Source organism: Dreissena polymorpha, chromosome 13, assembly GCF_020536995.1.
Source record: "Dreissena polymorpha isolate Duluth1 chromosome 13, UMN_Dpol_1.0, whole genome shotgun sequence".
In the NCBI taxonomy this organism is placed as follows: Eukaryota; Metazoa; Mollusca; class Bivalvia; order Myida; family Dreissenidae; genus Dreissena; species Dreissena polymorpha.
Window position 1 is genome coordinate 67,761,011 of NC_068367.1, and position 27,543 is coordinate 67,788,553.

The 27,543-nt window shown below is 35.5% G+C and overlaps 1 protein-coding gene and 1 long non-coding RNA gene across 3 annotated transcripts in view; one reads left to right on the forward strand and one right to left on the reverse strand.

The window, feature by feature from the left end:
* Positions 1–5,335, reverse strand: part of LOC127855464 (uncharacterized) — a 57,300-nt gene extending 51,965 nt beyond the window's left edge. The window contains exons 1-2 of one of the 2 annotated variants that reach the window (XM_052391047.1): positions 5,062–5,335; positions 3,204–3,291 (exon numbers count right to left, since the gene is read on the reverse strand). In XM_052391047.1, coding sequence (XP_052247007.1) covers positions 3,204–3,291; positions 5,062–5,228 — 255 coding nt within the window. In that variant the 5' untranslated portion in view covers positions 5,229–5,335. The remainder of the gene's footprint in view (positions 1–3,203; positions 3,292–5,061) is intronic. The other variant, XM_052391046.1, reaches the window with a different exon arrangement.
* On the forward strand, positions 2,753–21,985 carry LOC127855466 (uncharacterized). Its single transcript, XR_008037554.1, has 4 exons — positions 2,753–2,912; positions 12,708–13,444; positions 20,198–20,230; positions 21,334–21,985. It is a non-coding gene; the product is annotated as an uncharacterized LOC127855466 (long non-coding RNA).
* Positions 21,986–27,543: the final 5,558 nt, after the last annotated feature.

Sequence of the window (27,543 nt, forward strand, 5' to 3'; positions counted from 1 at the left end):
AATTTCACTTTCGCCTCCAAGATGAGAAAACAATCATTAGCGAAATAGTATAGTGTCACGATAAGAGAAAATCGTTTAATTATCATACCACAATGTTTGCCGTACTTGGTCAGCACGTCTGGAAATCATTCCTTAATGTGTGGATAGGCTGCCATTATTAACAAGTTTGCTATTTTCAATTCAATTTTGTATCAAAAAGCATTATTTTTAAATGTGGCATTTTCAATTTATTCGCAATGAGATTTGTAATGACCCTCGTCATGTGAAAATGGGTCTTATTCCATATGCGCCCATCATATAAATAGCCCACTCAGCTATCACTCCTTCTGGTAAGGAGAAACATAACATATTGAGTGATTTTAAAGCGAACAGCATCGCCTATGGCCTGACTGCGCAAAAGCACATATTGGGTTTAACAAACGCTTGCCGAAACGCATAAGACCCATTTTCGCATGACGGCGCTATTGACGTGTGATTTAAATGTGTCGAAAGAAAACTGCGTTTAAATCAAATATAAACATACGATATATTTCGATAGTGAAGAAAGATACTCATAACAAGGCATATGAGGACACATATGAAGTGCTCTCCCGTAGTATATTTTTTATTTTACTCACACTAATGTGTGGTTTGACAATGCTAACACACATTTCATGCGGTGAATATGCAGCTTACAAGTGAAAAACACAACACAATAGTTACAATTTTGTTTAATTGTATTTAATTATTTAGAAAAGTAAATTGCTAATTTTATTTCAAAGTCAGCGTATACGCCGACTACATTTTTAAAAGACATTTATTGTTATAAATATGTTTAATATAATATATTAGGTTGTTTTCGGTTTTAGCGATTAAAAAGCATTTTCGAGGTTGCCTATAGTATGCCTGTAGTAATTCATGAACTCATATCCAACTGTCTACATGTATGTATTGAGAATTGTGAATATAAACAAGCTTAACCTTCTACTAACCTTCTGCTATTGCATTCGTATTATTATTATAAATTGTTTGTTATATTCGGGTTTAGCAATTATGAAACTTTTTTTTGTCTATCGTATCGCTGAAGTTATTGTTGAACTTATGTTCAACGTTTTATAAATTGAGAATATAAACAAAGACCTATAGATAATATGGGTCTTTGATATAAATAAGCGTCAACTTTTTCCCGAATCTCTCATTTTACGACCTGTACTACGTCATTGAGTTGTATGCGAGAGCGTAACCTATTGCGTTGTTATAACCCGTAAACTTTCCTTTGTTTATCGACAGACGCATCTATTAATAGCCTCATATATCATGAATGCCAAAACAACCGGGAAAAAGAACCACGTGACCAAATAGGACGCAAAACGCAAATACCATGCGACTACGACTTTTATTATGTAAGAAAGCTCCGCAATTCCTTTGAAGTCGGAGCCTTGTGATTGCTATTACTTAAATAATTGACCTCTAACTGAAGTAAGCAAAGGAAACGCAGCACCTAATTGACCCATTCCTTCTATGTGCGAAGGCAAATTGAATTTTACTAATTTTACTATTTTAACACACATTATAATGCGGTAAATATGCGACTAACAAGTAAAAAACATTATAATTAAACTGTTGTTTTGAATTAAGTTATTTAGAAAACAAAATTCCAAACCTTATTTCAAAACAGCAAGACTACATTTTTTAGAGAATATTATTGTTATATTTAAATGTTTTTTTTAACAGTTTCAGCGATAATGAAACATTTTTTTATGTTGTCTATCGTATCCCTGTAATAATTGTTGAACTCGTGGTCAACGTATTATTAATTGAGACCTGTGAATATAAACAAGCGCAACCTTATACTACTGCGTTATTCTCACACGGACTCCCCTTTGTTTATCGCCAGCCTCAGATTTATGAATGAGCTGAGCGAAAATACTACGTCACGCACACGCAGCAGAAAGTGGACTATTTTAATCATTCATAAACAATCTCCTCCGCGACACGTACAATACGATCATTGTTCATTGATTCTTTTCTATAAAACACCGTTCGAAAATATTGAATGTAACACGATATTAATATAATGTTGCCATTTGTGAATACACATATTTGGAGAACTCAAACCTCTTGCATAAATTATACAACTCTTTCTTGCGCGGATACGCAAGCGGGTATTGGGTTAATCATACCTAGTCGTATCGACCTGAATTTCACACTAAGCACTTTAGACGGGCGCTAAAGCGCCCATCTAAAAATCATCGCGCTCATGCCTAATACATTAGTCAATATGGTTGAATAATTCTTGTAAAATTAATCAAAATTAATATGTATCATGGTATTGTTGAAAACACATTCAAAATCTATTATTGACATACCATAATTATATCGCTGAATATCTTCATTTAACATATTTCCGGTTCTATATAACGATTATTTTACTGGCCGCGAACTGACTGTGATACCTTGCGGGTTGGTATGCAATGCATTAAAGTGAGGCCACGCTTCCACTGCTGGAACGACGGCTTGTTTAAAACTTTATACTTTTACATGTTAAATGTTCAATTTCGAAAACAATTTTAAATGGTTTTGCCAATACGAATATCAGGATAGGGAAAAACGATACTTTTATGAACTTAAATATACTAGTACACAGATAGGAGTATGGAAGTAATTACTAAATATGAGAACATAGCCTTTAAGTACAAACGCTCTGACCCTGGCAATCCTCTGAAAATAAAAGGTGCACGCACAAACTGTATTGATGTCGAGAGTTGATTGTAAAACTGTTCTATCCATCAAGCCTTTTCCTTAGATATAAAATTGTTTCATGCTGAACACGCAGTAAAACAGTGTTACAAAGACAGTGTTCTGGTGGTATGCTCATATCAGCCAATGGAATAAATGAATAAATGAAGTGTATGCATTCGTGTCTAGCCGCGGTAAATTTTATTTGAATTTTATTGGACACTTACAAAGGTCAGGTAAGGTTAAAAGTGACGTTAAACAGCTACGCCGAAAAACACATATGTTCTGGAAAACGGGGTTAAATCTATCTGCGAAAAGTGTCGTCACATGTATGCCTGTGCAGTCAGTACGGCCTAATCAGTGACGACACTTTCCGTTGTATCCGGGCAGACTTAATTCGCTTATCTGGGACGACACTTTATGCATATGCATTAATCTCCGTTTTCAGAGAGCGCGGCTAAATATATAATGCTATTTCTACTTACTGATACTTCGGAGCAATTTCCTTCTGTGAAGTTGTAACATGGGTTCCAGGAGTACGCATATTCATACTTGTCGGAAACATTGTAGAATCTGTTGAAGTTATTTAAATAAGTTGTATTAAATAAATATCATTGGCATATAATAGCATTTAAGGAAAAAGGCATTCTGTTTAAAACACGTGTAAATAATATTTTAATAATAGTTAATATGAGTCTATGAGTAAACACAGTACGCACTTGCACAAACAGTCCTTGAACAACGGAGTATACATATGCGTTGTGTTGTATACCATTACACGATAGTCCGTTAGCTCGCAAGGAATGTGGGTATTTCGAAGTTAATGAGGTCCTTTTGCGCCTGAGGCTGCATTGTGTGAGAATCCGGAGTGTGTCCCAGCACTCCTACCTAATGAACTATTTGACTCACGAAAGTTGGGATGCATTTTAGATAATAGCAGCAATGTCCAGCCATGTGTTTTTATCGACATTAGTGTATAGTTTCGGTGTAGTCTAATGGTGTGTGTGTGTGTGAGGTGGGGGGGGGGGGTGGCGTAATCACTCAATTATAGGAATCACCGCCTGACCAGTATGGCGACCACCAACCTTACTCACATGTGAGAAACATTGGTACCAAACACTGCGCTAACCGGACACTCGTGCTGTAAGGCTCTACTTTAGTACAGGTCATTAAACAGTGGTGAGACATGTAGAATGTTAACACCATTGAGTCTTGTATATGTGCTTCGCCGCGTAGAAAAACAACCGAATACATGCAAGAAAAGTAATCCCAACCAGAGCAGTGTTGACACTCATACGTTTACAATCAAGGCTAATATAAAATCGCTTAAATCGTCATTTGAGCATCGTTCTGGGGACATTGGAGTTAATGCATGTGCGTTACATGTATGCGTCGTCCCTAAAAAGCATGGGCCGTCCGCGGACAGGACAGACCAATATGGGACAATTTACACACATACATCATGCCCAGTTTTCCATGCGCGCGTTTCGTATGAGTTTGAATAAGTAGACTGAGATAAAGTAGTTAAATTAAAGTTTCTTCGCGAGATTTATAACTTCAAGTTTGATACACGATAATTCGAACTATGTATTAAACTGATCGTTGCACTGAAGATAGATAAAAGGAAAAGATAAAAACAAACGAGTGCGCTTCAAATTGTTAGACCGGCCACCGCAGTTGTGTTAACAACCAATGTGGTTAGAGTGTATCTATGATAATAATCAATAAAAACATTAATTTGAATAGAAAATTAATATTTATATTTGATAGTGATTTTTTCAGAGAAGTTGATTTTTCGTTATTATTTGATTTTTTTTCATTTAAAATGATGTTTTACTAAATATATTTGATAGTGATTTTTTCAGAGAAGTTGATTGTTCGTTATAATTTGTTTATTTCTTATTCATATGATGCGTTTACTAATTATTATCTTAACCACACGCTCACCACATGTGTTAACAACTACGTACATGTTGTACTCGTAAAAACTATGAACACGGGATATGATCCATGTGTCTCGCTCAAAACAATTTTCTGCCAAATGGACATAAGTGCGTACCAATTTCTTTTTAATCAAAGTTTTAAAAATGTCGCTCATCATATAGATATCCCGATGTGCATAAAATTTTGTAACTAAATAGCCTAATAGCAGTACACACAGGCTAATCAGGGACGACACTTTGCACCTAAACTTAATTTTCGTCTTTTTTTACTGACAAATTTCATAAAAGCGTAGTGCCGTCCTTGATTAGGCGGTGTCGACTGTATAGCCTAATAAGGAACAACACTTAACGCATATGAATTATGCCCAGTTTTTCGAGAACGAGGCTTTCATAGGATTACCTTGGAGTATCGTCTTTGTTCCCTAGCGACGTGAAATCTAGAAACTGTCCGTTTTCATAGGAACACAAACACGGAGTATTACCATTACACGTGCCTTGTGCGCAAACTCCGAGCATTAAAGGTCCAACAAACACTGAGCACAAAAGTAGCGAACGGAGATAAATCATGCTTTTGAACGATTTGTTTGAAGACTTTTCACTAAATTACATAGCTTGTGACATTGTAAATCGAATTTTACAGCGAATATCGCTTATATCCGATACCGTTATCAAAGTAAATAATCGTATATGTACTTAAAGGGACCGGGCGTATGAATGTACAAATTAACTAAAACGTACTTTAGTTTCAACGTTCCTACGTTAATGAAATCATTTCGCCTTTGTTATAGCAAAGTAACGTGAAACCCGTTTGTACTAATGTAAAACTGCGTTTAATGACGTGTTTCATCAAATGAATTTAAGACATGTACTCGACTTATTAAGCGATACAGGCTTAATATCGGTATATGTCTCATGATTTAGCTTCCAAATCTGGTGTCTGTGTGTCGCAACAAAATCGCTTTATCCAACTTGCTATTTGAACGTCAACAGTTATGAAGAAACACAACTGCTTATACAAGCATTTCCACATTGAGCAACATAACCCTTAAAATAGTTGTTGGGAACAGCTTTGAAATAAATTAACAAATGCAAAGATACAACAATTAGCCCTTGAGGGTTAAAATCAAGCATATATTATAACCTAAGATGAAGCTTTTACAATAACCAAGACAACAATTTACCGCGCAATTCTGCGAATTTTCATTACGCCTCTATCTAGTCTAACATTCAATATTTTCCGCTATACTTTAAACACTGTGTTCAAAGTGGTATGCGATGTTCAATATATGCATATACGCTTTACTTTAAAAGAAGCAATCCACATTTCCTGAAGAATGTTAGCTTAATTAAAAAACGTGATCATCTTATTCTCGGATATTTTCCCAATTGGAACAATACTAGCCCATCATTACAGTTTGTTTTTTAATTTCCAATTTCAACGTGTGTTTTAAGTGTGTCTCCTCCGCACCCACTATTCATCAAAGCGTTACAATTATTACAATTTAGGACAACCTCAATGTACGTAAGACATAGAGAGTGTGTTTGGATATCCATTAAGTCATGTCCACGTTGTATTTTGCGTTCAATTTAAAGTGGCCTTTTCACAGATTTTGGCATATTTTGAAGTTTGTCATTAAATGCTTTATATTGATAAATGTAAACATTGGATCTTAAAAGCTCCAGTAAAAAATCAAGAATAAAATTTAAAAAGGGGAAAAAAGTAGCCGGTACCAGGGCTCGAACCAGTGACCAACGGAGTCCTGGAGTTAGTCTGAAGTAAAAACGCATTAGCCCTCTCGGCTATTCCGCCGAGTAAACAGTTTAAGTATTTTATACGTTATATAAGCAATCTTCGTAGTTTCGTAAATTTAAACGACAACAACAGAACTCTCCAAATTATTCCATCGTTTCGCTTTGCAACGCTTTATAATTTTTAGGTTTTCAAATCGTCAAAAGATACATATAATGGCTATATTTGACTATGGTAAATGTTCAGTAATACTGTTACCTCACAAACATCATAACTAAAACGAAAATTTGCGAATCTGAAACAACTTTTTTCAATTTTGTCAATTTATTAAACCGTAAAAAGATCCCTTTAATGCATAACATCCCCATTAATTCAATCAAACCATTCATCTAGAGGGACATTTTCGCAATTCCTTATGGGTTGATGATATTTAAAAGCACAGTTCAAATGTCCGAACACAAACGACATTTTAACTCAGGTTCCTAAACCCCGATTGATTTGCTTCCATCTAAGAACTAATACAAATACGTAATACACTGACATTAAGTTTCAACCATTTTGAGCAGAAACGGTAATGTATTTAACATTTTATTCCATGGAGCTGTAATTGTCTTCGGGGTCATTTAAATTTTAATTTCGTTGAACTTCGATTTGTTGCAATTCTGACATGTTTTTAAAATATGGTTATATTTTTGGTTGTCAAGTGTTTTTTGTCTGTGTTCTTTTTTGTGCGCGAATGTGTTTTTGTGTGGGGGTGGATGGGATGTTGTGGCAAGGGAAGGGTTGATAAACAGGGACTTTATATAAATTTGTACTCTTTATTACACAATTTCTAAAAGATAATTCACTGATAATGTATGGATAGTTAAATAAATACAGAACCTGGTTTTGGTATAATGATTACAACCATGTGTTTGATCGCATTCAACTGTTTGTAAAATGCACCTAACCGTATGACCAGAACTGTTTTATTTGAATGTTAACTGAATAGTTTTTGTAAAAATTGTGCATTAGGGAAGGAAATAATAATAGTATAAGCATCGAAAAAAATATTGAATAGTAACAATTATTTTATTACAACTTTACGTTAATTGAGACCACACATTATTTTCATAAATGTGGAGCTATAATCAGGATGAAAAATATTTGGTTACGTTTGTTAAGTGATCATCTAGAAGAAGTCGTGCCAGCACAAAGAGATAAGACATGGTTGGTCGTGTTGTAAAAGGTTAAAACGTTGGCACTGTCGAAGTAAATGTTCATTGCTAAAATGACGACCATTTTGTCAGTTTGGATATTTTGTGTTATATCATTGTTCATACTCGTTGAAGCAAAAACAGATGTCGAATCTCAATCAATACTTGCAAGGCTTTCTTTGCTCGAAGAAAAACAAGCATCTTCTGAAAAACGAATCGCTGCACTTGAATGGGAAAATAACTTGTCACAGAAAAGAATAACGGACTTAGAAAAATACAAAACATATTTCGACAGAAGAATCGCTGCGCTTGAAAGTAAAAATGCGTTATTTAACAGAAAAATTAATGAACTTGATATTCTAATGAAACTGTTTGCACAAAACGTCGCGCTCGAAACCGACAAGGTGCTGTCTTAGAAAAACAACACAACGGACGGATACGATAAGACACTTTCTTACAGGGAAGTCACATCGCTTGTGAATGAAAAGATAAGATCGGACAGAACCCTCGCCAAGCTGAATAGTAAAGAAGATAGACTCACTGCTGCGGATGAAACGGCAAATCGGCTAAATGCTGGTAACGCTTTGTTATTTAAATTCGACTTGTTTGTATAAATAGCTGTTTAAATCAATGTTTTCGTACATGTTTTGTTTAAATTTGAACAAGCTTCTACGCCTCTGATTATTAATTATCGAAAATCCAATGTTTTAAAATAAGAAATACATTGTGATCAACAAAATAAAATCAATTTTACTGCCGTTACAGTTGTTCAGCCCGAGCACAGAAGATTTGTTGAAGAGGGGATTGTAGCATTTTCTGCAATGAAGGCAGCAGGCCAAGAACATATCGGACTTAATCAGAACATCGTCTTTGAGAAGGTTCTTACAAATGAAGGAGGCGGGTACCACCCTAATCACGGTGTATTCACAGCCCCTCAATCTGGCGTTTACGTATTCTCTTCGTCGATTATGGCTACTCCTGGTGGGGAGATTCATACTGCGATAGTACACAACGAAAACGCTGTTGCGCGCATATTTGCTCATTCCGTTGGCATCATGACCAAGGAAGTCAGACGGTTGTTCTTACGCTGAATGCTGGGGACGAAGTAGCTGTTCAAAATATTGACATTTCAGATGACCGAATTTATGGAGCGCTGTATACGTCCTTCAGCGGATATTTGTTACTTCAATCAAATGTAGTGCGGGCTAAAGATGATATCAACTGTATAAATATTATTTGACTAATGCAACTTAATGGGCCGATACTTATGCAATGCTCACATTGTATAAATAAAATAAATTTCTAATATAGCAGTTCTCTTGTTTTTACAGTATATGGACATATGTTCAATGTTATTATTCGTTTAAAATATGAATTACGATGCTATGATGTTGAAGTTGTGTGTTTTGTGAATTATCCTGTATTGTTTAATGGCGTTAAGTTCATTTTTAGGGCTGTCTGACTAGCGCAATGGTTGGTACACTCGCTTCTCACCTAGGCGGCCCGGGTTCAAATCCCGATCCCGGCAGCATTTGAGTTTGCTTAGTGGTCACCATACCGGGCAGGTGGGGTTGCCTCTTGGTACTCCTGCCCCCCCCCCCTCCCATCTTAACCCCACACAGAAGAAAACTATCTAAACAAATAGCTATAAATTGAAGCTATAATTTAACAATTCGTCCAAATTTGTGTGAATCTAGTAAGGTAACTAGTTCCTCACGTAAGAGTAGCCACTCAAGTGTGTGAAACTGCACGTACATGTACATTTAGGCGGCTGGTAAAATGCTCTTCAATAATATCTGATATTTATATATCATGATATACTTTTCAAACGTACTTGTTTATAATATATTGCATGCGACAGATCAGAAAGATTACAGAATGCATCATAATTTATTATATGCATGCAAACTCATCAAACGGCAATTAACACATAGCTTCGACATTTATCGATTCTCTCGCATTAGAATAATCACTAATTTATCACACCAATCTCTTGCACGACGATTCCATTTCATTCACATCATATGTGAGAGCAAGGACGACATTTCTGCACGGAGATTGATAACACACAACAATTTTTCCCAGTAAACCAATGTATGAATTACCTCTCCTATTCTAATAAACGAATAGACAACTGTTTCCGCAACTAGCAAAGAAAAGTAGATAATTCCGAAGTCAAATCATATTTTGCTAGCATTCAATAACACATTGTATCATAAAGACAAATTAATAAAGAAATAATAGCACCCTTCACATTTTAACCTTTTAAACTCATATTAGGTTTTATAAATCACGTCCCCTATTACAACCGCGCTAAATAACTATAATGTAACTTGAGGATTGGTGCGGAATCCGGATAGTTTCATCTATAATCTCGCCCTACTTTCATCAAGGACGACACAGGACACACGAAGCGATACACGATATTTTGCGCGATACACGAAGCGACACATGATATTTTGTGCGAAACACGAAGCGACGCGCGAGAATGAACAACGAAATATCGCCCTTGTGTAGGTAGTCCAAAGGCGATATATCGTAGTAAAAATCGCGTGTCGCTTCGTGAATCGCGCAAAATATCGTGTGTCGCTTCGTGTATCGCGCAAAATATCGTGTGTCGCTTCGTGTGTCGCGCAAAACCCGAAGCGACACATATAAATTTAAACGACACACGAAGCGATATACAATATTTTATTATTCAAATTTCGCCCATATTATCCGAATCTCGTGTATCGCGCTCTGTTTTCAAACCGCGACAAACGACACACGAAGCGATACTCGATATTTTGCGCGATACACGAAGCGACACGCGATAGTTGTACTGTTCAAATATCGCTGCAATAATATCGCTTGTCGACTGTCGCGTTTTCAAAAAATCAGGGGAGACAAAAAGGAAATATTTTTACGTCGTCAAGCATGTGCATCAAGGATGGGCGCCAATAGGGCAGTCATATTGATAATATATGGTTAAAATTACTGTTACACCGTTTAAAAACGCGAGAGTCGACAGGCGATATTATTACAACAGAACATTTGAACAGAACAATTATCGCGTGTTGCTTCGTGTATCGCACAAACTATCGAGTATCGGATAATATGGGCGATATTTAAATAATAAAATATCGTGTATCGATATGTGTTTCGTGTGTCGGCATTTGAACGCGAGACACGATATTTTGCTCGATACACTAAACAACACACGATAATTTGCGCGATACACGAAAGGAAACGCGATATTTACCACGATATATCGCCTTTTGGGCTGCCTATACAAGGGCGATATTTCGTGGAACATTCTCGCGTGTCGCTACGTGTATCGCGCTAAATATCGTGTGTCGCGAAAAATATCGTGTATCGCTTCGTGTGCCGTGTGTCGCCCTTGATGAAAGAAGGGCGATATTATGGATGACACTATCCGGATTCCGTAGATTGGCGTTAAAATAGATAGTGTTATCATTTGATACACAACGCTCTTCTGAAACATTTTCGGTGCCATTCACGTACTCAAAGACTACATAAATCTCATAATTGATTATTCTTTTATATCTCAATTTCTTAAACCCGCATTTTTCGTAATTCTCATAATTTCGGGTACCAAATTATCTCCTATGGTGTTAAGTTTTTGACGTAATAGCTTAACGCTTGTTGACAAAATCTGTAAGCTACAAGGAAGCAGATTTGGTTCTTGTTCGCATTTCAGTGTTAAATCTATTACGTAGCAGTTTTTGACAACATTTTCAAGTTACTTATCGATCGAGTCTTGAATTAATAAAATAAACACCAGCTTGCGTCAGCCTATCGATTCATAATTCATAACACATCTTTTAACTAATTAAGTAAATTTGTATTATAATGTAAGCGATAGAGTTTAAAAAATATCGTGCGTCACCGCGACTGTCGCGAAAAATATCGAGTATCGCTTCGTGCATCGTGTGTCGCGGTCTGAAATTAGACCGCGATACACGAGATTCGGATAATATGGGCGATATTTGAATAATAAAATACCGTGCGTCGCCGTGACTGTCGCGCAAAATATCGTGCGTCGCTTCGTGTTTCGCGCGTCGCCCTTTGAACGCTAGACACGACACACGAAGCGATACACGATATTTTGCGCGACAGTCGCGGCGACGCACGATATTTTTCGCGACAGTCTCGGCGACGCACAATATTTTGCGCGACAGTCGCGGCGACGCACGATATTTTGCGCGACAGTCGCGTCGACGCACGATATATTTAGCACAATAGATCGCCATTTGGGCTACCTACACCAGGGCGATATTCTGTGGTACATTCTCGCGCGTCGCTTCGTGTATCGCGCAAAATATCGCGCGTCGCCACGACTGTCGCGCAAAATATCGTGCGTCGCCGCGACTGTCGCGCAAAATATCGTGTGCGCTTCTTGTGTCCTGTGTCGCCCTCGACTAAAGAAGGGCGATATTATAGATGGCACTATACAGATTCCGTTTCAAACAACCATGCACATATGAATCCAGAAATTGAAAAAAGTACAATATGTTGGGAAGAGCGTAACAGCGGAACTAGTAACGAACACGTGATGAATCTCTATCCCACCTGCGCGACCACGGCCTGTTGACATGACCTACTTATGATTACAATTCAACCAAATGTGATGGTTTTCTCTAGTGTCTCATGTTAATTATGACATGCTAGTTAGCTTGTTAGTATGTAAATATTGCCAACAATACTAATCATAAATAGGAAATGCAAAAGTACATCTGCTAACATTCTTCAATTAACTCTAATGGTTTATTTCGCTTTCATAAACTATCCACATATAAACATAATATCTATCAGGCCTCAATATAACTAACGACATCTGTTGCATAGAAAGAAGGAATATTATCAATTGTCACTCAAAGAAAAAAGACGATAAATCTAGAAATTGCCCCCCCCCCCTAAAAAATCTAGCCATCTCGGTCCAAAGGTAAGTATATGTATAGTAAGTTTTTTATTAGAACTAGCCTCTCTTATACAACAACACACACCCAATTAAACAACATACAACTCCAGCGGAGAGTGTCCTTGTGCAAGAGTGTCAAGAGTGTGGATTCAGAAGTGCTTGTTTTATTATTTCCGCAGGCGGAGGCTCGAGGCGGCGACAGGTCCGGCTTGGTCGGCTCAGGTTCTCTTTCGGGTTGGGGTCGGCGAGGGGGGATGTCTGTGCGCTGGGAACTTAAGCAAGACGAAAGAGACTTTGACGACTGGCTTATGCAGACATAATTACAACCTCCTCCATATGTCATTAACGGAGTTATTTATTTATTTCTTATTTGCTTGAGGATAAGGTATGGGCACACATTGAGGTCAAAGATCACACATTTGATTAAGTATCATAATTTGGCCATGATTTAACTATGCTTGACAGGATTCTGTAATAATTTGATATCATTGTGCCCCTTTATCTGGATGTGTCACATGTAAAACTCAGAGTGTCAAGGTAACACACTGAGGTAAAATGTGACACATTTTGATTAAATATTCATTTTTCGAATTCTACCATTTATCTGAGTTGTATTTATTACAACTCCACTCGTGTATGTACCTATGCCTCAGACAGACCAATAACATAACCATGCATGTTTAAACTTTTTGTAGTGAACTTCTGCCGAATGTTTCTTGATTCAATTTACACGTTCAACATTTAAACACATCTTGTCTCATTTAACTGTATTTATTATTTCAAAATTGTTTGTTATGAAATTCATTTAAATTTTTAACTGTTTATTCCTTAAACATTAATTTCAGCAATATATTTCCAACAGACTATCAATGCCTACAGCGCTTTGATTCCCGAAGGCCGGATACAGATCAGGAAGGTAATGGCATTGTCTTGTCATGTGATTATGTTTTCACAGATGTTCATATAAATCAGATCTCTTGTATACTACAAACACTTTGAGTGAAATCGTGGAATGGAAATGCATACACGTTGAGGAGAAACAGCATTACTCTATCATCATATTGTATTTATCTATACAGGTTTAATGTATGTGTTCACAACAACAGCTTGCAGGTTTGCGAAGTGTTTAATTAATATAGTTATTAATATAATTTAGCTGAATAACTTTAATCCTATTCTGTTATTAAGGTTTTGTGTATAAACACACATTTATGTAAAGCAACCGGCAGTCAATATTTGTAAAAAAGCTTGTCCTTATGTTAAACGCTAATTTTAAAGTTTATCGAGCTGCAGGAACGTTATTGCCGTCGCTCTGGAGAGCGGCGACTAGTATGTAATGCATTTTTTTTCGCTTATAGGAGGAGGAGTTATTTTACGGATCAATGTATATATTTTTGTTTTAAGAATATCTTGCATAGTGGTGATTTTTTAAGTAAATTAGTGTAAATAAGTACTGCATTTGTGCCTATTACATTTATTATAACATTTATTGCCAATAATGCAGAGCTATTTGTTTTAATTAATAACTGATCCAAAACTGATCACAGGGGAAAGATCACAGGGACTGGGCCAATACGCGAAACTTTCTGGTTTTGTATAAAAACAAAACATAATCAAAATATATTTATTTTGTGGTTTTTCTAATTTGCTTATTTAGTGGAGAATCAATGTAATACGATATTTGACGACCTACCGCGCAAGAAAGTTTATTGGAAGGCGTAGTGGTACGATAACGTACAATGTATTAGTTTATTAATAGACATATAATAACGATCGCTATACACAACTTCACCAAATAGCAGTACATAAATGATGTCAGCCGGAATAGCTCAGTTGGGAGAGCGTTAGACTGAAGTTGTTTACGCAAACTCTATATGAGCAATATCGGACCATAAGTCCAGAATTATGTCTCTTTAAATTTAAAAATAAAAGTGAAAAACTGCTTGGTTAGGTGATTATGTCAACATTTTTCATCAGATTATTTCCAAACTTACAGTGTCTTCATATCAATGAGCATTTTTACCTCATTTAAAATGAGAAACATCGGGACAATAGGTCCAGAATTTTTTTCTATTAAATTTGACAAAATAAACAATTTCCACTTGTTTAAAAGATTTCACAACTTTCGTCTGAATCTTTCCAAACTTGTGTTTTTATATCAGTATTACTCGAACTCTATTGAAAATGTTGAATATCGGAGCAATAAATATATTATGATCTTTTACTGAATTTCAAAGTATTCTTTATGCAATTTACAGTTTTCATTCATTTTTTTCGAACTTTTACAGTGTTTTCATATCAATGAGTACTCAACCCCTATCGTAAATGAGCAACGTAAGAATAAGTTCAGAATCATCTCCCCTTGAAGTTGAGAAAAATATGAAATTACACTTACAAGATGAAGCAGATTTTTTAAAACCTGCACAGTTCTGTTCCATAAATCAAAACTGCACCCGGATGCCAGTAAAAAAGGAAACCAATGTAAATAAAATGAACTATGAAATATTTGGGAGTTACAACACACAATCATAGATAATGGTTATTTGGGGGGTTAAAACACAACATCATAAATAATGGTTATTTGGGGGTTATAACACAAAATTATAGATAATTGTTATACCAGTATCTTTTTCTATTTTGTTTAAAATAATCGGCCAATATGTTAATATTTACAATAGAAAAAATCGTTCCATGTAACTTCATTGAGTGCCTTTTACACTGAAATTCCGGACGCCCTTTGATGCTTTGCATCAATACTTATCTTGTACTAATGATGTGATCAATGCTTATGGTAAATCAATTTGTGAAAAAAAATTAAGCGACAGCAGTCACTTTATGCAGACAATATATTAAAATATTTCAGTCGCGATTATTCTAACGGTACTTCTCGACAAGCAAAAGGGATATTTGCAGACTTTATAACAACAAGAAAGCAATACGTATTATGTCAAAACATTGTCGCAAAGACTACAAATTGAAATCATGGAAGCATATAACGATTGGCTTAAAGATGAACCTGACCTCCGATTGTAGGTACATTATGCAAAGGACAAACGATCAGCGCATCTAGGCTAATGGTTCGTGTTCCTTAGTTAAATACTGTACTTGTTCATGAATGGTTAACATGCAGAAGATGCATTCTAAACATGTTTTCTAACAAGTTTATTGAGTACACATTATGTTTGGATAGGCATGTATATTATATACTACATGTGTTAATTAATATGTATATAACACAGCATATATTCTATGGAATTTGCACATTTTGTTTATTTAATACCCGTTAAAGTCAGGGACCTGTATAGGTCCCTGTTAAAGTTTATGAGTATGGTTTATAATATTCTTAGACCAAAAGATCAGTGGGAAAATACCCTTTGAAATTAAACCTTATGTGGGGCTCTGCCGCTTTACGTGATTATGTAACATCAACTATAATCCAGATAAAACAGTCATTTCCCATTTTATCATAATTACTTACGCTACTGAAGTGCCACACACAAAATATTGGACGCTTACGGTATGAAAATACTAATTTGACAGAGCTTGCAAAAGTGAGTGCATGCAGTATGTAGAGAGTATCAAAATAGATCCACTGGAAAGGACTGTATGGATATCCTTTGCCCGATATGTTTGTCCGTCTGTCAGTAAGTCCGTCTCCTAAAAATGTTCCTGCGATAATTGACATGACGCCTTATCAGTGATCGCTCCGCCCACTTAATCACGTGGCTCAGCGAGAAGAAAATCTAGACAAGCTAACACCAAAATGGCTTCTTTGCCTATAGACTGCATATAGATTTACGCGATATTCCGGTTGATTTTATGGGCTTGTTGAACACCATATTACACTTGTAAAGGGGTTGATGCCATTTAGTTATTCTGCAAATGCAAAGAAATATACGATTAAAGAGAACATCAGCTATTAAAAACGGGTAAATCGGTACATTAAACACGCTCTCAAACGCTTGCGCGCTTACCGAAATCGAACCCGTTATTACGTGTAATGGTGGTATTTGCAATAAATTAACACTTCACCGGTATTTACCCGTGTTATTAACAAAATTACTACCGAAACATTCCCCCTACCCGTGTATTTGACACGAAATAGCGCTTTATAACTGGGAATTCGGTGAAGTTTTACGCGCTTTCTGACGCCGGGTGGGTACCTCAATCCCACATGTTATTGCGTATAAAAGTGATATTAATCATATTAAACATTGCTTATGGGACATTTATCAATCACTATAATTTAAAGCGCAAAAACAACACAGTAAGTTTGGACATTGTCTGATATAAAATTAGCGTTGTACGAAATGGAATACGGTCAGGCTATTATAAATTAATAAGGCTACCAATACTGTGAAATCATTTATTTTCGCAGCACGAAATTTCGTCATTTTTATAAAAATGGTGGGGCCTGTTTGTCACATGTCAATATACTAGTCTTTTGTTATCAGGTGATCAGTAATTTGCCCCCATTAGTGTATCATTATTATGATTAGCGGATTAGTGGAACCGAATAACCGTTAACGAGTGTTTGAAACCCGGGTTTGAAACAGTGAAGCCATTTGCCATTTGTTCCTATTCATTTATTATCATGGCCAAACTAATGACAATCTTACCTTTATCGGCGAAAGTTAGAGAATGTGCGAAGATTATTGGTTAAAATTAGTGTTAGCAAACTGTTTGGCCAGTTTTCATTTAAGTTTCAAGAGTTTTGCATCGTAAATATTTTATCACTTTAAGTACAATAATTTTCGGAAGTGTTGAATTAAAAGTGCATTATGGGACAGCGGTTTCATAGGGCAAAGTTCAGATTTAATTGTAACAACCAATGGACGAGTGAGTTTAAATTAGATTGAATGCAATAGGATACAAAGCAATGGTTTATTGCGTCATACTCGAAACACGTGCTTTCCGGGGATTTCCTGGAATTCGCGCAAAATAAAAGTGAATTTTTGAAAACAATTTCCCTACGTTTGGATGGAACTAATCGTCATGATTGCTAATTTCTCTTTACCTGTTAAGTTTCCAATTGTTACAAGCAACAATTATTTGAAACATGTATCGTAAAACTTGTAAAAGATGTCAATGATTAAAAAGATCGATAGCCCATAAAACGAAGCACAAGCTATTTTTACACCTGTATTGTAGTTAAACGCAAACAACCAAACACAAATCAAAATGTTCTGTATTTATTTGCAATGAATGCGGAGAATGTATACGGTAAGTATATACATCACCATCTTTTAATTTTGTTTATTGTCTTTGATCCGGATCTTATCCTGTGCGTGGAGACTGTATAATCTTCTGCAACAACACTGAAAAACACAATACACACAATGGGTTATAAAGTTGTTAACAATTAGATCTTATCATTACAATTCTAGCTAAACGAAGTCAACGCAGTGGATACAGCTGTACTTCTTTTGCGTTTTAGAGAAATGTCACGCGTCAGTTAAGTTTACTGTGTAATCTACACCCTTTTGTGTCAAAACCGGATTTATCTTGATTACGTAACAGACGGAGTATGTATGCGTGGAATACGTAGGATTTTAGTGCCTCATGCCTTTGGTAATTCAGTCTTAATTTCTTCAAATATGGGACATTATTGTTCGTTAGGTTCTTGAATTCGTCAATCGGTCGACTGACGAAATATACGAAAATTAATGCCTGACGATATATAATGGTTTCACAGTATCAGACGCTCGCGCAGGTACCGACTTCCCGAAGTTACCGCGTTTATTGGTTAACTAATATCAGTAATAATAACTCTTTTACGATAGACTTTATCGATACGTCTTTATTAAAATAATAACAAAATGGTTTTCACTTGTTTCTGACACACAGAGAAACGCGATTTTTAACGGGGATTTCGTAAAGTTACACGAATTGGGTACCAAAATTCTCAATTATTTTACATGCACACGTGACATAATGCATACTTAATAAATGCTTAGTTATTGCTTAAATGACATTTCAAATGTATGAAATAAATTAATGTTCTATAAAGGGGATCTCGGTAATTCTTGAAGCTTCCACTCGCTCTTGTCAAGACCGCATTGCATCTTTTTCGGCTTTGGAAACGAAATAAATTTAATGTCACCAACTAATCTGTCAGGATATCGATTGTCCGAGATACATAATCCCCATTGACACCGTTTAACCATTTTTAATCGTTTTTTTTTGAGGAGGAAAACAAAAGAAACTCGTTGGAATAAAAGTGAACCTAAACATGTAGCTTGTCTAGAAAATGGCGGACAGGTCGTTGCTAACGAGTGCGCCCGATTAATCGATCGCTGATTGGTGGATCAATTTAGTGGGCGGAGCGATCATAGATAAGGCGTCATGTCAATTTTTGATATACTACAGATGTTTTGGATGAAACATAACATAAACAATACAAATGTTACACATTTAAACCATAACAGAAATATGAAATAAAATTCAAACCAATTGTTAAAAGGATTGGATCAAACACATGTTTGAAGAGATGTGATGAAATATAGATTTAAGACCCTTATGTTAAATGTTGACAACAATATAAACATAAATGATGTGTGTTCTATCTATACGAACAATTGCACTGAATAACGTTCTATTCTTCTGGCCAGAAATTGCGTAATGAAAAGAGACAGAAAAATTAGGACAGCGCTGGTTGATCAGTTTTTTATGGATTAATGTTTGGCTTTGAATGCCAGGGAAAGGGCCTAAAAGGTGGACAGGGGCCTATCTTTTATGAAAAATCGTCTGATAGTAAGCTTTTTACATCATAGGCGACTTATAAATTTGATGAACCCCATGGGAAGTCGTTTATTTTATCTCAATTTCATTCATGTCACTGAAATCAATATTTAAATGGGAAAACCACAATAAGAGCTCTATTTACTTAATTACTATGTAGTTTACTTATATCACACAATTGGTTTAATAATTCGATCCTTTGAGTTGATAAAATTGTTTGACAAATTTGAGCAACTATAACAAGCTTTAAATTATATTATGTCCAAATTATAATATTTGAATTATATATAAACTCAACCTCCGTAGTTCGTGTATTTATTTCAACTGGTCTCGATTTTAACCACATGACTGGGTTTTCATATGTTTATTATCTACCCTTAAGTTTTTTAAAATATCAATAAGATATTTCGTAAAGGTGAGATAAAGTAATAATAATTCTAACTTAATGATAAACGTAAAAAAAATAATTCTGCAATAAATATTGAAACCCGTTGAATTGCTTTCATTAAATGATTACACTAAACCTATGAAAAATAGCCCAATTATGGAAATATAAGTACGGTATTCGTATTCAGTTTACAATTTTGAAATGCCATAAGCATTTAATTACCGTAAACTATATGACCTTCAAGCAGTAGTCCAATGTAAACCAATATAAACTTTTGAATATTAACTTCTCTATTCGTATTGGAATTTAATTCAAGTTTCGATTTAAAAATATCAGCACTTACTATTAGTTTGAATTTCGACACTGAATCAGCAACATCGTACGCGAAATTCTCTTTAATACAAAAGAAGCGCGAAAACTGCAACGTGCTGTTTTTTACCTGGAGAGTATTTAAAAATACTACTATTTGATTTTTTGATATTCACTCGTTAAAATTGAAATGTGTTTATAAAATTAATTTAACGACGGATTTTACTTCAGATTGGATTTCGGGCAGGAGTTTTCCCAAGCATGGTGCGTATAATATATCTGATGTGTAAAGTGTTGATATAAAATACAATATTTCAATAATTGGCGAAATGGTACATATTTAAAAAATAAAAGACGTGTGGCTACCTTGCAAACATTGACATACTGTTCTCTTTTTTATTTATAAAACGTTGGCATTGTTGAACGATTAAATATCTTTGTCATATGTTCTTTTTGGATATGTCATGTTTTGATTTAATTTCATACTATTGGGGGAAAATTCAATGAAATAAGTTAATTAACACGTGGCATGTACATACTTATTGTTCATGCCTCGGTGCTTACCATTAAAGGTCGTAGGAAACGATTCTAAGATTCGAAGAAAGAGTTGCGTTGTACATTATGTCAGATCTTTGTGATCGTGAACGCGTCTAAAATTGCTTAAAAATATATTAAATTACGTATAATAGTACATATAGTGAGCTTTTCATGCGAATAATTTGAGTCACCTTTTTAGCAAAACCTTCATTGTTTTCGCCTTATTGAACACTTCTCCGTATTGTTTGATCGCCTACTTGTTACTGACTTGAGCACTCATAGGCCATGGTTACCTTTTGTGAAAAAGTATACTCAAGTTTGCATATAATTTCTGAACGCATATTTGTATGTTTGTACCATTGCTACAAAAAACTATCGTGATGGATAGCAATCCGGCGTACTTTGTCGTATATCGTGTGTCGGCCATGGTCAACGCATCGCTTCGAACGACATCTCATAAACGGAAGGCTTGGCAATTTTCATGAAACGTTACTCAACGATTCTTTCTTGATCTTCTTGATCGTCTTTCAAAAATAATACAATCGTTCCAGCCCACTGCATATATAAAGGATATCCATAAAAATCTTAATATACAAGGCCTAGCGGTTTCATAGCTGGTGTCGTAATTTGGTCCTCTACCACAATACATTAAATATATCAAACCATGTGTCAAATTATTAACGCGTTTGAGTAAGGAACTCAACACCCTACAATGAAAACGAGAAGAAATAATTTCCCCATTTGTTTCATCTCATTTTCCTACACGTTATCATTTGTGGCCCATTTTTACTCCCGCGAAAGTCCTTAGTTAGCATTATTATTGTTTCCAGGATTCAGAGCCAAGTAAACGCAACGGCACATGGAAGTTCACACTTTACTTCGATACCGAAGCTGCCTTCAAAGTGACCGACAAATACGACAACATTAAAGGAGAGGACCTTATGACCAAATATAAATCTCTTGTCGGTGTTGATGAGGATATTTTACGTGTCAATGTGTATGAAGTACCCTTGTATAAATGGCAAATAACTAAACCACTTTTATTCCATATGTTCGTCGTCTTTGAAACGCAAAATTGGTGGTGGTCAATTGACAAAGATTCGAATGGCATCACTCTACAGCGAAGTAAACGTTCAGATGCTGCACTATATACAATCAGACAGAAACGGCGTCTACCAGGCGTACAAATGATGCTCCGCGACGAAGGAAATATGAGCATGCACACCCTTTTATATCGGCTGTATCTAGCGGGGGAGTTAAAGAAGGAATACGACAACAACGATAGAAACTGCAAACACTTTGCTACATCTGTATTCAATAAGGTTGCAAAAAATAAGGAAATTGTCTCTGTACATTATACAGCCTTTAAAAGATAAAGGTCGGACAACATTAAAGCTGCGACGAAAAAAAAAGAATAAATTGTTCGGATACAAATTAAGCTTTTACTTCATTTTTAGATCCGGATATTTTTACTAATTTCATAAATAAAGGTTACATTGATTAGACAAGCCAAATATTTTTTTAAGTAACAATTTATTTAAAAAAGTAGTAAAAATGAAAAAAAAAATGTCCGGTAAAAACATTAATGAAACTCGGTCGAGTATTACATTGGTCACAGCATACTAGAGTACACAATTGTTTTTCTTCCGTCATGTGATAACATGTCAATTGTTTGGTTACAAATAAAGTTTTTATTAGACTCTCAGAAAGGCACAATGCAAGCTGTCAACATAACCTGAATACTTTACAGAGGGTATTCTGCTTTTGGTGCAGTTCCAAGTTAGACATTATATAACAATTAACATGTTGATAGAACGTTTCCAGGTTTCCTAGGTTGGAAGCTTTTTCTTTTCACGAGAGACCTCGTAAAGTCGGCATATAGAACTAGTTTGTCCTGCACCTCCTTGACATTTGTAATTGCCATTTAAAATGCATAATAACCCCGCATGATTTTTTTAAATTTGACTTGTAAGTTTGATGATTTTCGGCAGTCCTCTCCTCGCGAATTTCGCAATTTTACTTACTCCGGCTTAAACAGACTTTCAAATATTCAATGCATATGTGTAAACATAATATAATTCCAACCAGTCACTATTGGGAAAACAATTGTTATGAAAACAAGAGTGAAAACTGGACAGTTCAAATGATGTTAACAAACTAGAACTAACCAATAATAAATCCGGAACCGAACATTTAAAAATATAGAACCGTGAATCTGCAAAAGGTTCTTGTTTTCGGCTATATCGATAGCCCGTTACATTACGTATTTTAGTTGTAATTTGCGATAATTGAATGAGTATAAATGCTTAGGTAGTGTCTTTGACTACATACTACATACCAACGGCAATATTACACATACCAATTGGGGGGGGGGGGGAAGTTCGATACATGTGTAATATGCAGAATTACCGAAATACCAGCCAAATGTGAAATTATTTTCGGTTAAATACATACGGTATCGTATTGGTTTTTGTTTGATTTATCATTCGAGGTGTGTAGTTGACAGGCATATGTAATGGAGAAGAAGACAGAAACGGTGATAAATCCGCCTTCCAAACCATTAATGAAAATGTGTGTGTTAAACTAACCATGTGGATGGGATCTTAACACGAACCGATTCCTTAACTATGAAGGTCAATAGGTGCATTTCCATCGAAATCTGAAGCAGCTAAGCTTTCTTGATTATTTTGTTCCATATTTTGCTTCATACTTTCTTTTAATTCGAATTTTAATTTTAAGTTATGAGTAGATCTATTTGACTTCATACTTACAATTATAGAGATTATTTTTAGCCCATCTTTAAAAATTTTAATATGTGTAAATATCCGCAGCATTTAACTTATTCAAGCTTCATCATTTTTGTTGTGTTACGTTTAATTTAATCAAAGTACTGACAGTACTGGTGTGACGATGCTTTTGAAGAGGATTGATATAAAAGCATCTATTTAATTTTATCTACATCACCACAATTGTATATGAAGGTACGAACTTTTGGGTAGGAAAAAAATGGTTACGAACATTTTGGGTACACAAATTATGCGCAAAAAAATGGGTTGAAATAAGATTTGGTTTCGAAAAAAATGGGTAGGAAAAAAAATTGGGTACGACAAAATTGGGTACGAGCAAAAATTAGGTACGAAAAAAATTGGGTACGAAAAATGTAGGGTACGAAAAAAAATGGGGGTACAGGGAAGTAGTATCCGTGGGGAACTTGATCTATTCAGCGAATCTGGGACATTCTCGATCAAATATAACAAGAAATATCTTTAAGATATTCGACGTGTATTTTCTGTACCACTATGTTACAGTAAAATGTTTGTGGGTTTTAACATAAAGTTTCAGCATATAAATTCAAAACTTGACATGCTCTTTAATTTCACCATGCTCTTTAATTTCACATGTTTATCATGCCAAAATTTATTTTTCGTTGTTTCCTTTCCTAAGTTAATGATGCTGTACGGACGTTATTTCACATGCCCATGTGAATGAACATATAATTTTTATCTTTTGATTATTTTTTTTTCTTTAATTCAATAAGCTTAGGCATGTTTGTTCGTTAAGTTCAGCAATAATTTCATGATGATTCCGAAAAGTAGGTATGCGCACATAGTCGTAAGAGCACTTGAATACGTGAGTTCGCCTATGAACACACATAAGGTTAACTAAATCTCCGCGATATGACCTAATATGTGTTTAAAACAGCAAACAATATCCAACAAACGAATGAATAATCAAACATAGTATGTGTACTGATGTGGCTCTGTAATTTCTGTTTGAAAAGTTTATTAAATATGCAAAATGAGAAAGCACGCATAAGAGCGAGTTTCTCAGATGTCACATGGCTATTATGCTGTTTATATACCATAGTCGCTACAATGTTTACAATTGGCAGGTTCGAAATAATTCGTTTTCTTGACACTCATGATCGCGTTGAAAGTTAATTATACACGTTTTATTTCGCAATTTATTTACTGAATCACGACAAATGTAAAATACAATACAGAAAATGCATAGTTATTTCATTGATCTACACACATATAATGAATTGAATATAACTGATTAAAAATTAACGTTTTCAAACTATTATACAATCTTTTTCCAAGAATATGCTGTCCTATTTATAGTTGAGCTTCCTATACCTTTATCAATGATAATAAGCGAGGTATGCCGATTAGAAAAATCGAGCTATCTCAATCGGACTGGCTCGGTCTTTTACATAGGTCGCCATTGTGAAGATTTTTTTCATGGTATGATACCTTAGACGAGCTGCTTCGCAGCATCGTCAAAAATGATTTCAGTAAAGTCTATCATTCATATGCATCAATTTTGTAAATATCAATATAAGTATACTACATGAAAACATTTTTGAAACAAGGGCTGTTTGTAAAACATGCATGCACCCCATATGGGCTGTCTGTTGTAGTGGCAGCCATTGTGTGAATACATTTTTTGGAACTGAGAACTTGACCTTTGACCTAGTGACCTGAAAATCAATAGGGGTCATTTGCGAGTCATGATCAATGTACCTATGAAGTTTCATGATCCTAGGCGTAAGCTTTCTTGTGTTATCATCCGGAAAACATTTTACTCTGTCAAGTCACCGTGAAATTGACCTTTGACCTAGTGACCTGAAAGTCAATAGGGTCATCTGCGAGTCATGATCAATGTACCTAAGAAGTTTCATTATCATAGGCGTAAGCATTCTTGAGTTATCTTCCGAAAACCATTTTTCAAAGTTGAGTCACTGTGACCATGACCTTTGACCTAGTGACCTGAAAATCATTAGGGGTCATCTGCAAGTCATGATCAATGTACCTATGAAGTTTCATGATCCTAGGCATAAACGTTATTGAGTTATCATCCGGAAACCATTTACTATTTCGGGTCACAGTGACCTTGACCTTTGACCTAGTGACCTGAAAATCATAAGGGGTCATCTGCGAGTCATGATCAATGTATCTATGAAGTTTCATTATCCTAGGCATAAGTGTTCTTGAGTTCTCATCCGGAAACCATTTTACTGTTTCGGGTCACCGTGACCTTTGACCTAGTAACCTCAAAAGGGGTCATCTGCGAGTCATGATCATTGTATCTATGAAGTTTCATGATCCTAGGCATACGCGTTCTTAAGTGATCATCCGGAAACCATCTGGTGGACGGACCAACTGACGGACTGAGCGACATGTGCTAAACAATATACCCCGAACAAGCAACATAAGAAATGCAGCATAACACATTCTAAAAGTAAAAGACATCTGTGCAATGATATCTTTTCTTCAAATGGTAAGATGAACATAAAAGAGGGCCTGAAAGGCCCAAAGTAGTTCACCTGAGATAACAAGATATTATTGGGACAAATATTGTGACAAAATTCTTGAAGATCGGAAAATAAATGTGACCTCTCGGGGGTTAACAATGTTTTACTATAGCAATATAAGGAAAAATGCCCCACCTCCTGGCAGCCATGTTTTTCAACCAATTGTAGCCATTTTCGAACTGATCCAAGATATCATTGAGACTTATATTCTGGCCAAATTTTATGAAGATTGGAATATAAACGTGGCATCCAGCATTCTTGAGTTATCCTTCGGAAACCATCTGGTGGACGGACATACGGACCGACATGTGCAAAACAATATACCCTCTCTTCTTCGAAGGGGGGCATAATAACACAGTAGAATGAACCAACAAGGGAGGCAACTTGTTATGTCACAATTTGGCAGTGTATAAAAAGTGGTACTTAATTATCTCGCTAAACATGGGTCTAAATTACGTTTAAAAGCTATTTTCTGATTGGATGAAACAGTCCGAAATCATCCAATAAATAAAGTCGAGATATTTATCTTGCGGAACATACAATGCCATCAATCTTAACAATCTCCACGCAGAGTTGTCGTTCCATGCTCTCACATACAACTCTGCGAAAGGCTCAGCACGCCATTTTGTCTATAGAATAGCTAAAACCGAACAAACGCATTCAATGTATATTTGATTGGATATTTAAGATCGCATGCATTAAATTAAGAATTATGAGTTTTAAATGTACAATTAATATCGCAAAAACTTGCGAGTTTTAATGCAACTCTTTGGAACTATTTTATCGCCCATTTACGCAGATGGAATAATTTCACGCACTTTACAAATGTCAACAATTGAACATAATGTTTATTGAGTGGCGTTAGGAATTGCTTCGACGTGTGTATGTATGTTGGTTTCTTAACATCAAGAAACCATATCAATTTTATAATAATGAATTAAGACTGATATCAGATCACATGGTATGATATGGTTTTCTTTAATGCAGTGAATGCAATGTAACCGTCGTGCAAGAGATTGTTTAGTATACTGTAACCTCAATGATGAACGCTTGGTATGATCATGACATGAATGAGATGCTTTCATAACAATAGTCCGTTCTGAGCCCAACACAGAGGTGAATGTAATGTAACCGTCGTGCAAGAGATTGCAATCTGAACGCATCGGACAGTGGGCTACACCACACCGTCGCCGATATGGCGGAATTGTCCGAGGTGTCCCGATTGACAATGCCATGCCGCATGCAAGCTATTTATAAAGTAAATATCGTAAATAAAAAAGTTTGTTATGTTTTTTTTCGCGGTCATAGACAGTGTTCCTGGTTGAAAACGATGCATTATTACTTGTTAATCATTCATGCACTAGTTTTTAGCAAGAAAGAGGTAGAATATTAGTGTAAAACATTTTTTATTTAAACTTGTGTCTGCTACAATTTAACGAGTGGTTACGGAAATTACCGATTGTATAGATGTATCGACAGACATATGCAAAACGAAAGAATAGCTTGCATATTTCAAGTTTATCAGCCTTGAAATTACCTATTAATCAAATGAGAATCAAAATTATTAAAATATAAACCAGTAATATTCATTAACACCAAAATCTTTGGGCACAACCATGATATTTTTGGAAACAGTGACGTATTGTTTTTCAGAAACCGACGATCGGCAATTTCCATAACCATATGGAAAATTTCATCACTGACAAGTTTCGTTTCTAATGTT